The 15,356-nt window shown below is 34.9% G+C and overlaps 1 protein-coding gene across 1 annotated transcript in view; it reads left to right on the forward strand.

The window, feature by feature from the left end:
* Positions 1–7,875: 7,875 nt before the first annotated feature.
* LOC127137622 (uncharacterized) overlaps positions 7,876–15,356 on the forward strand; it is a 76,825-nt gene continuing 69,344 nt past the window's right edge. Inside the window, exon 1 of the mRNA XM_051064068.1 lies at positions 7,876–7,960. Within this exon, the coding sequence (XP_050920025.1) occupies positions 7,876–7,960 (85 nt within the window). The remainder of the gene's footprint in view (positions 7,961–15,356) is intronic.

The following is a 15,356-nucleotide window of genomic DNA, read 5'->3' on the forward strand; positions in this document are numbered from 1 at the left end:
CAATCTTCATCCCACTTCTGTTTTTGATTGTTTGACCATGATCCTCAATGTCTTTGGTCAACTCTTAATAGATTGGTACATTCCATTTCATTTCATGCACTTTAATTCTTCATCTCCATTATTCATCTTCTTCTTCTTCTTCTTCTTTTCTTTTGGATCAATGAGTTAAAGGTTGATAAGTTAGCATTGATTAGGGAGGTTTAATCTTCCTTGATTCAAATCTAATTCATCTTGATCAATTGATCAAGTGAATGGCTTTACATTAAGGATAGATTGCTTCCTAAATCATGCAAAGAACTTAAACCAATACAAGATCATTTCTCTTCTTCTTTTTGGCATGGCAAGTTGTTGGAACTTGGTTCGCTAACCAAGACTTCTAACTTGTGTTGTTTCCTACATTATTATTGACCGGCCTCAGATAGTTGTGACTTCTACATAAGTCCAATTACGATTGCTTAACATAGCGCTAAATTTGCCTCATGGCACACTAACTACTAACATTAACCATTAACCATTAACATTTACTTCTTGCACTTTACTTTTATGCAATTTACTATTCTTGTACATATTATTCATTTGCTTTTTCCTTTTGCTCACTTGAGCACATGTTTATGTTAATGCAATTTGCCTATTGCTCACTTGAGCACATAATTGTATATATATCATTGTGTTTGTGTTTTGATTATTGTTAACCAAATGCAAAGAAATGGACAAATGGACTTAGACTTTAGGACTTTCCCTATGCAAATTTAAAGTCAAAGAGCAACTAGGCATTGGGTGTTTAGAATGCTACAAATGTTGAAGAGGACTTTGAAAGGGCCAATCTCTTAAACTCCATCTTATTCATTCTTGATTGTTTGATGGAACTTTTGATGTGTGTGTTCTTGTGCTAGGGATCCCAACATTGAGCCTAAGTGAGGAACCATTGCCATGAGCCTCTAAGAGAGAGAGATCTAAGAGCCATTGAGGAACTCTCCAAGAGCTAAATTGATTGTTGATTGCTTGAGCTTACTATTATTTTGCTTGCATATTCCAAAGGATGGGAGCTACTTGGATCATCACTATGATCTCAAGAGAGGAACTCCATTTGTGGTCTTGTTCTCTTATCCCTCACCTCTTGTATGTTTAGGATTTAGCCATTCTTCTTCTTCCCTCCACTCTAACCCAAGCCAAAACTTTTTGTGCAAACATTTAACACTTCTTTTTAAACCTTAGAAACCTACGCCTTATGCTTTTGATTTTCAAACTTTCTTTTCATAACACTTATTTGGAATTGAATCTTAAAATCAACTTTGACCATGTTTTTGTAAATACTTTTCATTGGTAAATATAACCCATTCAAATGTCTTTTGTGGTTTCAATGGCCACTTTATTAATCAAACTCTTTTATAACCTTTAGCTATTAGGTTTGAGTTATCCTTGAGGTAGATGTAATACTCACCTATATCCTTAGTGGTGGACAATGAGTCTTCCATGCTTATTATAGGGTTAACCCCTCACTAGCATGGTGAAGCTATCCTCACATGGCGAATTTGTGGTTTTAGGTTGAGTTTTCTCCCTTGGATAACAAAAGACCTTAAGGCTTTTGGACCAATCAATTCACCCACTCATTTTGAGATTTTTACCCCGAAGTACGAGGTTTTGATCCTAATCTTTTTAAAGATGATACGTAGGCAATGGGTTTATCCATCCAAACACAAAATATAAATAAACTTGTATATTCTCTTCTCATCTCTTCAATCATGTTTGCACAAATAAATTTTTCACAAAATACCAACCTTACAACAAATGTGAAAAGGGATCCCTAGGAGTACCTAGGATGTTTTGGGTGCTTAAAACCTTCCCATTGCATAACCAACCCCCTTACCCCGATCTCTAACATTTTTACTAGTTTTTGATTCGATAAAACTTTTAGGTTTTTGTTCGCTTTCTAACCATTCCTTTGGATAAATAGAAGTGCGGTGGCGACTCGACTTGTATGGTTTACCTTGGATTTAGTCAATATCTCTAATGGTAACGAATACCCCGCTACAGCTTGTATCACACTCCAGAAGTTAAACATTAATTTCTCACACATAGAGGCTTAACCGTCGTTCATAGTATAATGGAAGTAACATGTCGTTTTTGAAAGGTTTTGGAGAGATGTGCGCTAAGGCAAAAGATTATTTGATTTGTTCGGGTTGATTTTATGTATGGAGACAAGCATTAGACTCTTGGCTAGATACAGTCAATAGTCCAAAAACTTGGGAGTTGAGAGGACAATGTTATCCTAACCATTATTTTTCATCCAAAAGAGATTTGAATTGTGAAAAGAGTTTGGTAAGTCTAATCATTAGAACTTAAAGAGAGACAAGTATCTGATCCTTGACTAAGTACGACCAACAATCAAAATACTTGGGAGTCGAGAGGACAATGGTGTCCTAACTACCCTTTTCCTCCCTCATAGCACCTAGATCTAACTTGTTTGAATCATTAGATGTTTTAATGGGGAAGTCAAGTGTCGGGTCCTCAAGCTATGTACGACCGACAACCCAAGTACTTGAATGTTGTGTATAAGCACGTACACCCCATTTTTGCATTCCAATTTGTTATGAAATTGTTTTGAAAAAGGCATTTGAAGTTGGATCAAGTGTTTGAGTTTATTATGAAACAATGTATGAATAATGGAGGTGAGAGATAGAATGAGATTGAGGAGAGAATGCAGAATATACATGGATCATGGATCATGGAATGGATGGGAGATACTAAACGTTGGATCAAGTACTCGCGTCGCAATAGTGTGAGTTTTATATTGAATAACAACTTGTTGTTGGATCAAGTACCTTTTGTTTATTTTGAAATGTTTTATTTATCTTTTGTTTTTTTATCTTTTTAATTAGAATGCATGATGAATTAACAAAAGCATAAACCTAAACTATTACATCTTCGTGGGGTGGGGGGCATTTGATCCACAATGGGGGAATGTAAGCAATACAACATAAATGGAAATGGAAAGAATTATACAAGTTACAAACTATGTACCATGCCTAAAATATACAAGTGGCATGATACTTCAAACAATACATAGCTATTGAAATGGAATGATTTGGTTAAAGGTAAGACTAGATAGAAGTATACTTGAATCTCAAAGTCACATGTAGAAACAAAACAAAAAATGGGGTTAGTATGAGATCAAGTCAAATGAGAATATTACAATAAGTGTAAGCATATTAAAAGATTTAAATCAATTCAAATGGCAATGGATTAATCAATGACAAGTAATCAAAGATATATCATGTGATAATGGCTATGAAATTAAGCATACAAAGCATTAATTACCTAAATTGAAATGGGATTTTCAATTTATTCAATACGATCACAAACCAAATGGATAGATTAAATGGACAATTGAAGTAAATATTAATTCTAAGGATTAAAGTCTACCTAAACATGAATTAGGGAACAAACTAATCAAATGGGAAATCTAAAATCTAAATCACAACTTCATCTAATGAACATGATCATGACAATCATAATACAATAGTCAAATTGAATCAGAAATTAACCTAAGGTCAAGTCATTGTAAATGCTTATCAGGATATGTGTGATAAAAACCCTTGAATCCATGATTTTGAGCTTTCCAAATGCAAGTGAAATATACCATGATATTATGGATATGTAGATGAGATGAATACTTATCAGGATATCAAAATGCTTAGGGTTAATGACCTCGATGATCATTTTGAAGGGTATGGTGAATTTTGGGGTATGACAATGGTGTTTCTTGTTTAACTTGTCGAACTAGTTATCTAGGACATCATGTTCAAAATTTGTCCCTGAGGAACAAAATTTCAATTGGCATGAGAGATGGCGCCATAGTCAGTTGGGTGAGCTTCGAAGAAGATAAATTATGCTCAAATGGATACAATTAATGATGGAGGATCATTCAACAAACCACATGTCTTGGGTGACACTAATTATGATTATTGGAAGGCAATGGTGGTGGTCTTTCTCAAATCCATGGACAATAGAGCATGGAAAGTTGTGATAAAAGGAGTGAAACATCCAATGATCACTTATGAAGATGGAACTATGAGCTTAAAATTAGAAGTTGAATAGACTGATGCTGAAGGATATAATGGTTGTCTAAGAACATGTTCAGATTGATCAATACATGTTCAAAAGCTAAAGAAGCTTGGGAGATTCTCAAAATTGCACATGATGGAAAATCCAAAGTTTGTATGTCAAGGCTACAACTACTTATCACTTAGTTTTAGAATCTGGGGATGAACGAAGAAGAATAAATCTTGGAATTCCTCATCATATTTCATGATATTGCCAACACCTCTTTTTCCTTAGGAGAAAAGATGTCAGAAGAAAAGCTTACCATAAAAATTCAAATATAATTACCTAAAAGGTTTGATGTGAAAGTGAATACTATTGAAGAATGTAGGGACTTGAGTAGTATAAAGGTTGATGAACTCATTGGTCCCCTGCAATTATTTGAGATGTTCATCAATAAAAGGTCTGGAAAGAAGAACAAAGAGATAGTCTTTATTTTGAATACTGAAGAAAGTCAAGGGGATATAGAAGAAAAAATGGCAGATGATATAGCTCTCTTGAGTAAAAAGTTCAACAATTCCTTGAGATATTTGAACAGAAAGTGGAGGATAAATGTCCAAGACAAAATGTCCGACATCAGTCCCCAGATCAAAGGCAGGAGTGAGGATATATCCCGTGATGATAAGGTTAATAAATGTTTTGAGTTTGAAGGCTTTAGACACATTATAGGAGAATTCCCTACATTTTTAACAAAATATAAAAAAAGGGACTTTCCGCCACGTGGTTTGCTAATGAAAGTGAGGGAGAAACTGGCAACATTGGGATTGCTTATTCTAGTCAATGTGAATCTGATGGTGAAGACGGTATTAAATACCTATCTTAAGAAGATCTTGATACATAATGCAGGATCATACTCTACAAATAGGAAGAAGTGTGCTTAACCATAGATAATCGGAAGAAAACCATAGGAGTGCTTGAAGAGGAAATAGAGAAGCTTAGCTCAACTATAACAGGTGTAGAGAATGAGATTTCATCACTAAACTCCAAACTAGAAAACATGTCTCATTCTGAAAGTAATTTGATAAATAGTTCAAATTTACATGATGAAAAAATAAAGTTTGGTGAGACGTTCAGAGATGTGAAGGTAATCAATGTTGGGACAAGCATGGAAGATAAAAACAAGAAGATTCTCCCAATGAAGGTTGTTATACCTGAAGAGAAGACTGAGGTTATGAGGTTGGATCACAAGTCACGGTATCATACTCAACATCTGTCACTCTATCACAATAAGAAAAATCCTATGATATGTCACCACTATGGTAAATATAGACATATAATGCCTTATTGTTTGAAATGTCTTAAGTTAAACGATAGAGGATGCAAGGAAGTTCATGCTAAGAAGAAGTGGAAATCTGATGCTACATTAACTAGCTAAATAGCTCAGGCAGAACACATAAGTTCCTCAAGTTGAGTTTGGCATTTTAATAGTGAAAGTACTAGGAACATGGATAAAGATAAGACAAGTTATGGAAATCTAGCAAAAGGAAGCTTCTACTAAGAAAAGGATTATCTACCAATATGAACCAACTGTGATTAAAGGTGGAATATGAACTTCAACAAAACTGAACATTGTGTCAATAAAAAAGGTAAAGAAGTTCTTATGAGGAAGGTCACATATGAGAAAGCCTTCAATGGTTTGATAGACCTCGAGATTGATAAATTGACTATGTATGAAGAAAGATCAACCAAGATGTCTCAACATCATTCATAGAAGTCTATATTATGTCATGAGGATTGGTTATTACAAGGAAGGTTGATGCCCATCCTGGAGGTCCTCCCAATTTTGAACTACCTACACTTATTCAGAAGAAGAAGCTGAAGGAGAACAGTGGAGAGGGCATAATTCTTTCTCATGTGTCTAGATGTGTGAATAAATAACAACATGATATGATGGTTGGTGAAGCAAAAGCTAGTGTGTTGAAGTCCAGTCACAAGGTATATGTATCATATAAATTAGATCTAAGTACTGGTGGAAGTATGAATGAGGTTCCACTCAAGTATGTACCTATGAGAAATCATCATGACACTTTAATGTTTTCAAGAGAAGAAACCCATGAAGCTAGATTGAGTAGTCCATATGGTGATGTGCCAGACATTCTGTCCAACACGTTGACAAAATCTCAAATACATAACGAGAATGATGATCAAGTACGCGAAGATGTTAAAGTTGATGGTGATGGTATTAATAACCATGACCATACTTTAGAAGATGTATAGACACTAAGTGAAGGATTGATAAGCAAGAATGATAACATTATTTTTGTATGTGCTATAAAGAGCAAGGAGTATATATTGACTACTCAAAAGGATAAGTCTGCTCATATTGAAGAGAAATTTGACGTGGAGCAAGTTGATTTCGCCGAATCAAGAAACTCTATGATATTTTATGATAAAGATTGGAGTATCCATGATTCCCTTTCCCTTCTTCGAACCATCGAATTAAGTCTAAGACTGTCAATTTGTATGAAGTTCAAGTTATATCAGATGGATGTGCATAATGCCTCTCTGAGTAGGTACTTAAATGATGAAGTTGAAAAACTCTGTTTTACCAAGATAATGAAGAACATCATGGAGAATAATTTGAGTAACAACATTAGTAACGTTGTTAAGAACTATGTCAGTGCTGATAAAGGTGTTGTTCTTATGAACAATGATGTTCATGAAAGACCTGAACCAGGCAAAGAAGGGATTACTAAGGATGCTGATCTTGGTAACGTGGCTCTCCTTAATGAGGATATCATGTTGAAGTATTTATGTAAAATGAGGATATCACTTGAAAAGATGTTTCTAAAATAAGTTTTGATCTCTAAAGAGGATGTTTAGTTTCTAGAGGAATTCACTGTGAAAGACAACGATAAGGTTCTCATGTGTAATGTTGTCTTGTCAGACAACATGGTGGAATATGTTGTTCATCAGATATAGTTTTACCTTGAGTTAAGCATGACAGAAGATGTTGGATATCTTCCTAGATTTCAATCAAATCTAATGAGGCTCGATATAGATGATAATGAATATATTTTCCAAGACGTAACAAACATCATGAGTATCATAGTGGTAACTAAGTCACCAACTCAAAAGAAGGAGGAGCAAGCAGTCTTGATTATTATGAAGAATCTATAATTCTTCTATCGGAGTCAAATGTTGAAGCAAATGTCTTGGTCATTATGTTCAACATTTAGAAAACGTTGGAAGATAGAGTATTGAAGGTTAAATGGTTATCAAAATAAGTTTTGAGATTTGAATAAGTCATTCAACTACTAAAGGAAGTATGTGTGACAGACAAGGAGAACCTCATGTTAAGTTATTTTGATGAAGACGAATACACTACTACAGGGAGTTGTTGTAAGAAATTACTATGGGTGAAGAAAATGTTGATGGACTGTAATGTGAGACAATATGTCATGACATTTGTCTCTAACATTTTCACTAAGCCATTAGATGCAATATACTTTGAAAAAGGAGTATGCATTTGTCAGAATTAATACCAGTCAATGCTAGGGAGGTGTGTAGGGAGTTTCCCTCTCTCTCTCTCTCTCTCTCTCTCTCTCTCTCTCTCTCTCTCTCTCTCGGTCTGTGTTGCACATGGAACAATGCAAAATTCACTAGTTTCTAAAGCTCCTTTTATATAGACCTTTTTTACAAGCAAGAATTTCAATCTTCTGCTAAATTACTCTTGCTACCATTTCTTCTCTCCCACATTTGTTTTTCTCTTTCAAAATGAGTCAAAAGTATATAAATTCAAAGAAGAGACCCTATAGTAAGGGAATATTTATCATGAAATCTATTGAAATATTTATTGGAGAAATGACTAAGAAGGAGATTGGTTCCTCTTCTGTTGCAAATGGTGGATATGCATATGGTAAATCATCCAAAGGATCATCTACAACTTGAAAGGAATCTGTCAACAAGATGAAGGTTGTGAAGAAGAGACATGCTTAGAAACATGATTCCGAGTTAGAGGCGGATGAAGTATGGATTTCTTAAAAGAACTGCAGAGGATGGCTTGAAGAATAGGTTTAGTGGTTCTAGATTAGTTGTTATGGACCTTGTCTATGAGTCCTTTTTCTTGATTTGTAAAGGGTTTATAGTCTATTGAACTTATGTACAATAAAAAAGATACAATGCTTGTGCATCTCTAGATGTTGTTCTAGTTGTTCGACACATGTTTTGGTTGTGTATGTGCTAACATACTAACCTATACATGACTAATTCCTATGTACTATTTGATGCGTACCCTTTGCCAAATTATGGCAAAAAGGGGGAGTAGTACGGTGTTTTTGAGTTCTGAGGTAACACAAGTTTTTGTTTACTACTAACCATCTCGATTAAGTGCTAATGTTGTGCTCACATGCTGGAGCATCAGGAAAGACATCTAACCCTTATGATGTGAGATTTTGTGTTAGTAGATTCTACATATCCTATTATTAACAACTGATTATTTGATTTAGGCATGATTAACTATGTGAATGATTGCATGCTAATAATTTTTAGTTAATAGGATTGTATGCTACTAACTATGAGATGACTGAGTGTTATACATCACTAAGTTGTGAATGATAGAATGTTTGTTTGATCGATTCTAGAACATTATTTTATGTGGCATTTGTGATGAATGCTACTAATTTTCTACTACTGAGCTTATCTCTGATATTTGGAAGAGTGTTGATGATTGTATGCTTTAAACACAATCACTTATTCTCTTCTGAATAAGTCATATATCTTGAAGAGTTGTTTTTCCATAATTTGCAAAAAGGGGAGATTTTAGTTCCTATTGGATTAGCTCTTTGGATTGACTGCATTTTGAAAAACAACAACAGGGAGAAGATTTTAAAGTGTTCAAGATTATCCAGCTTGCTTAAGCTATATAAAGGTGCAGAAGGGACTCATGATGGATGTAATTCCCCAACATGAGGTACGACATTTGGGCCTTGCGCAACATGTCAATATTATTGCGTTGTGGAAGAAATTTTGGTCAAATAATGGATCATATTTTATTTCTAATTGGCTTAGCAATATGATTACATGATTTGTTTGATAGCTGGACGAATATTGATTTAGATTTAAATGAAGACTTAAATTTTAAGTTAAATTGAAACACATCATATCTTGTTGGAGATATTTACGGAACAAATAATATCCAACAATTTCTGCATTAATTCTAGACAAAATCAAATCTCAAATCCATGAAGAAAAGCCCATAATTATTGTGCTATATAAGGATCTCAAAACCTACATTGGAAGCCAAGAAATACATTGAATATTTTAGAGTGCTAAGGTTTATTTTGAGTCTTTTTATTTCTATATGTACACCATTAGTTTTCAGTAACTTGACATAGTTGGTTTATCTAGAGTTGAGTGGTAGTGTTCGACATTGATTATTGATTTGAAATCTTCAAGCACAGGTTGTGTGATTGAGAAGAAAGTGAGTAGGTTCCCATGTTTAGGGAGGGCTAAGTAGAAAGTCATTGGGTAGTTAAGCCGGAAGAAATGTACCCGATCGCGTCACACGATCGAGCACACAACAGATTTGCCACCGAACTTTATTTACCCTAAAATAGGGAAAGGAAAATATCGATAAAACCCAATGGGAAATAGAGAAATGGGTAAGGAAGTTAGTTATGAAAGTGGAAGGTATTATCACCCATCACACCCATAATAATCCATAGGATCTGTTCTGAATGCTCTTGCTTGGATTGGTGTTGCTATCTTCAGGTACCTGCAATACAGAAAATGGGCTAGAGAGAGAGTGTTCGAAGAGGATTGGGCCCTCATGACTACATATTCTTATAGTTCAATGAGAAAGTCAAAGCCTCATAGTTCGTGGAACCAGAAAGAGAAAGGGGGGAAATAAAGAAAAGTGCTCGTCAAGGGTTCACATCCTCGTGCATACGTATCCTCATAGTGCAATGAGGATGTCAGAGCTCCGTAGTTATGAGGACTAAGACTGGAAGAGTTAGATGATTGAGGGTGGTGTTTAAACTAGAAAGGTTGGAAAATGACTGAAACCGTCTTTAAACCAAAAGAGGACATGTATAACCATGAAGGTGTCAACCCAAGAAAGAAAGATACATGTATATAATCAATAATGGTGACAACCTGAATTGTGGTGTCAAAACCAAGAAAAGGGGGTTAACCATAAATGTGCGTCCCAAAGAAAGAAAATGTATATAACCAATGAAGGTGTTAACCTGAATTGTGGTGTCAAAACTAAGAAAGAGAAGTGGATTAACCATAAAAGTGTGTCCCGAAGAAAGGAAAGGTAAATGTGTATAACCAATGAAGGTGTCAAACTGAATTGTGGTGTCAAAACCAAGAAAAGGGGGTTAACCATGAAGGTGTGTCCCACAGAAAAGAAAGGTACAATGGTGTTTAAACCAAAAGGATCTGAAAAGACATGCCATACGACTAGTTACAGACTTGTTAGTGAATTGACTGAAATTACACTAAAGTCTATGAATAGAGATGAATACTCTAAGGAACTTGGTCATTCATTTCGTAGCCAAAATAGAATAAGGATAAGAATGTTCCCTCTCACCCCTTATCTATTTCTTAAGGATCATGGCATGCAATCCTTATCAATGTCTGACAACTTATTGAAACAGGTTCTCATAGATGATTTGTGGGGATGAGGCAGATGGCTGATGCCTTGACTTATGCTTGAGGTCTTGTACTTTCTGAGAGGATAAAGCTCCAAAGTAACAGAGCAAGTCGCGTAGAGTGACCAAGAGACTTATGGTCACTTGAGAAAGACAAAGGGAATGTGTGAACTCAAATGATCTAGTTGATCAAATAGAATTTGATAAAGCTAAACCAAAGGGAATGAGAAAAGTAGACCACATAATGCATGATCATACCAAGACTAGCCTAGGGTGTAATTGTTAGGTAGCCCAAGAGAAATCCATGTGGGTGCAAAGTGTACTGAGCCTATGTCTCATTGTTAGTTAGCCCAAGAGAAATCCATGTGTGTGTTAATGTGTGTTAACCTAAATAGATGAATGTGATAAGCAGATGTATAAAGTAAACGATAGCACTATGTTAAGCAATTGTAAGTAGGCTTTTATAGAAGTCATACCTATCTGAGGCCAGACAATCACATTTAATGTTTCAGACATGTTAGAGAATTAACAAAAGTTAATCGCCTAAAACATGCGACACAATGGTCAAAGTAAAAGAAAAAGGAAAATGAAGAACAAAAGGAAAAGTGAGAGTTAACTCAAGTGTTTGACTTAGGATCCACTATCAATCAAATCAAGGGACCCAAACATATGCCTCAATAAGGAGTACACTATCATTGATTAAAAGTTTAAAAAATGATCCAATGATCATTTATCAACATGTTTGAATCAAAGAAGATTGAATCAACCTCAAGTCCATCAATGGATGACTTGAAATATAGAAGCATTGATCAACCAGGTCAACAACTAAAGTAAAAACATCAAGTGCATCAAAAATCAAACAAAAAGGCATTTAAAAATGATTAAAAAGAGAAATTAAAGAGAAAATCCTAAACTATGATAAAAATGATTAAAAAATGGTTGTAAAATTACAAAAAGTCCCAAATTTTACACATAAAGGCATCTCAAAAGTTGGACGCAAAAAGGTTTGAAAATGATTAAAAAATAAATTGGAAAAGGAAATTTAAATAAAAATAACAATAAATGCAAAGTTGATTCCAAAAAATAAGAGAAAAATGTATGTGATTCAAGATATGTTTAGAGACTTTGTGTTAAAAAATTGGATCAAAATGAATTAAAATGAATGAGAAATTAAATTGGGAAAGAAAAGGAATAAAAGAAAAAGAAAATAAAAATAAATAAAATGAAATAATACGCCAATGACTACTAAGTTAAAAAAAAGGCGCTGGGATGATCAGATTGGCTGAAATTCAAAGTTGACACCAAAAGGCGTGCAACCTGACTTCATCTTCAACCTTCTGCTCGATTTGGCAAATCCATGAACTCGTTTTTTTAGAAGTACCCAAGCATGAAGTTAGCTTCGCAACACATCATCGTTCATGTCTCCTTACATCATAGCCATTGATTGGCTTTGAGCAGGGAGAATTTGCTCAAAAATCGAAAGAACCCTAGTTCTTTAAAGTAAAATTAAATGATGAATACGAAAGATGAATTAGTGGTAGGATAGGGCTTTTGATCAGTGGAACAAGTTGAATAGAGTGGTAACTTGTTTGCTCAAAGATTTAACTCACAACTACCTTTCGAGTTGGAGCTTTGAAGGTCAACAATGATGAATTTGGAGATCTGGTTCAAAGGAGTTTGAAGCCAAGGCAATGCTTCAGTCAACTTCAGAAGGTACCGATGGGTGATTTTGGGTGAAGATTCGAAGTTAAGAGAGCTTGAATCGAAGAAATAGTTAACTGGTTTTTTGAGGTATTAGGTGCATATGATTTTAGAATTTCTTTGGCTATCAAAGCTTGCCAATGAAGGAAAAATCTTCCTCTATTTATAGGGAATGGGATGGGATCCAAGTACGTGTGAAATGGAGGCCAAAGCATGTGAACTAGGGTTGGATTTTCAAAACTCTACACCCGTGTGAAGTTGAAGCTACGCAAATTATACCTGAGCGTATCACAAACTCAAAGATATAACAAAGTCGCCATAGAACTTTATTTATTCCTGAAGGAAAGGGAAAATATTGACAAAACCTGGGGGAAGAGAAAAGGGCAAGGAAGTCGGTCATGCGAGGGGAAGGTATTAGCATCCCTCACATCCGTTGTACTTAATAGGAACCATTTTGATTGCTCTTTGAAAGAACATATGTTACTATCTAAAGGTTACTCGCGAAAGGAGAGAAATGGGGTTAATGATTAAAGTGCTCTCCAAGGATTGGGGCCCTTGTGCCTACGTATCCTCATTCGTGCAATGAGGAAATCAGAGCTTCATAGTTCGGGGAACTAAGACAGATATGTTAGTTGTTTTTAATAAACAATATTAACGTTCATGTTCTACTGTCAACTTATTTGTATACTTAAGCGTGGGAATCTTAAGCTTCTATTTGTTTGTGATAGAATGGATGAACTCAGATCACACTCTAGCAGTTAAACATTGCTTACTTACACATGGATTCTTAAGGGTCGTTCACGGTAGAATAGAACGGAAATAACATGTCCTTTCTGAAAAGGTTTTAAACTGAAAATGAAGCCCAAAGGCAAAATTGAGTTTGATGAGGTGAGTTTTCTTTTATTCTGAAAAGAGAGTCATGATTTGAATCATACTAAAGTCTACGAATAAAGATGAATATAGTGAGCAATTAGGTCATTCGTCTCGTACCCAAAGATATTCAGAATGAGGATATTAATTCGCCACTCTCATCCCTTGTCCATTGCTTAAGGCTCGTAGCGTACAATCCTAATCGTATCATTAATTGTTTGAGTTTATTCACAAAATTGTTTTAGTTTTACTGAGAGAGAACAAAAGGAGAAGAAGAAACCCTAGAAGGTTGACGTATGATCTTCAGTCTGCATTCCATGTTTATGTAGAAAGACTTATCAATCATTCGATTTAAATTGCACTAAAGTATATGAATAGAGGTGAATATAGTGAGCAACTGAGTGATTCATCCCATACCCAAAGATATTCAGAATGAGGATAGGAATTCTCCAATCTCACTCCTTATTTATTACTTAAGGCTCATGACATGCGATTTGCATCATAACTGATGAGTGTTAAAGTTGAATTTCCTTGCAGCTTCTTGTGATGAAAGGTTGTCTTTAAAGAGAGAAGAGACTTGACAATCACTTGAATCAAATTGTGCTAAAGTCTATGAATAGGGGTGAATACATTGAGCAACTGGGTTATTCGTACCATAGCCAAAGACATTAAAAATGAGGATAGGAATTCTCCATTCTCATCCCTTCTCTATTGCTTAAGGCTCATGGCACACAACTTGGCTCATGATTGACAAGTTTTGAGTTCACCTTTGTTGTGCTTGAAAAGTAGTCTAATCTATCTTGTACTTATTTGAATTGAATGAAGGCTTGAATCTTTGATCTTTGAATCTTGAAGTCTTGTACAACTTTTTAGATCTAGTATATCTAGTACAACTTGAACAAAAGGGACTTGCCATATCAAGTGATCAAGGTCTTTTGATCACTTGAACAGGTTTGGGGAATTGGGCACAATTCAAAGGATTTAATTGATCAAAGCAACGTTTAATCAATTGAATAAATCGGGGAAAAATTAGTTGAAAATCAAAATGAATTATGTACACTGTAATCTAAATAATTGATCAGATAATCTGAAGATTTTCACAAGGCCTAAACTAAGGGAACATGCAAATCAAAATATTCTAAACCCTAAGGGTAAAATAGTCATTATCCAAAAGTTTATCAATTAGGAAATTAATTCTACTTATTCTAATAATCTAATTTCTCATTAGCCTAATCAAATTCTAGAAAAACATAAGAGAATTAATCAATTTTAAAATTCTAATTTCCTAATCAAATCTAATCAATTCTAAAATTCTAATATTCTAAATCAAATATCCTAATTAATTATAAAATTCTAATATAATCAATTAGATGTAGTTTTAACTTCTACACATGGTGAAAAATGATTAGTATTAGAATCAAGAATTAACATCATGACAAAATTGTAAATAAAAGTAGTAAAAAAAAGAATTAAAAATGATCATGGGCCAAAGAGGGTACAATTCTAAAATAGGGTGTATTAGCAATTCAGGTGCATGGGCCTTGAGGATCAAAGGCCCATTACAAAGGTCATGGAAGAGGGGTTGCAAATTCAGTTTTGGGTGATGGTGAGTAGATGATGTTGGGCTTAAGGTCATAGGTCCAAGGTGCTAGCCTGGTTCAAACAGGGGGTTCATTAGAAATTTAAGGGGTATCAACAGTAATATCCATTGGGATTAAGCCATCTTGCAGGACCACACGAAATTACAAAGGGAAAGGGAGAATTCATCAATAACCATAGTCCAAGACTTGTTCACGTTCATCCCTCATTTTTTCACACACGTCCCCAGATCTGCCGTGCGAAAAATCTCCTCTGACGGCATAGGAGGTCCAAATGCCTCAAACCAGACATCATTGTACTTGCCTCGTCCCCCTCTCTCACTATATCTGAAATTCTAGTTAACAGACTTTCGATGTCACACGGGATGTTATGACATCCAATTCTGCGCAGACAAGAATTATGCAGAACTTAAAAAGTAAGTGCAGTAAATAACACAAGGAATTATTTACCCAGTTCGGTGTCACACACACCTACGTCTGGGGGCTACCA

Source organism: Lathyrus oleraceus, chromosome 4 (assembly GCF_024323335.1).
Source record: "Lathyrus oleraceus cultivar Zhongwan6 chromosome 4, CAAS_Psat_ZW6_1.0, whole genome shotgun sequence".
NCBI classification, from domain to species: Eukaryota; Viridiplantae; Streptophyta; class Magnoliopsida; order Fabales; family Fabaceae; genus Lathyrus; species Lathyrus oleraceus.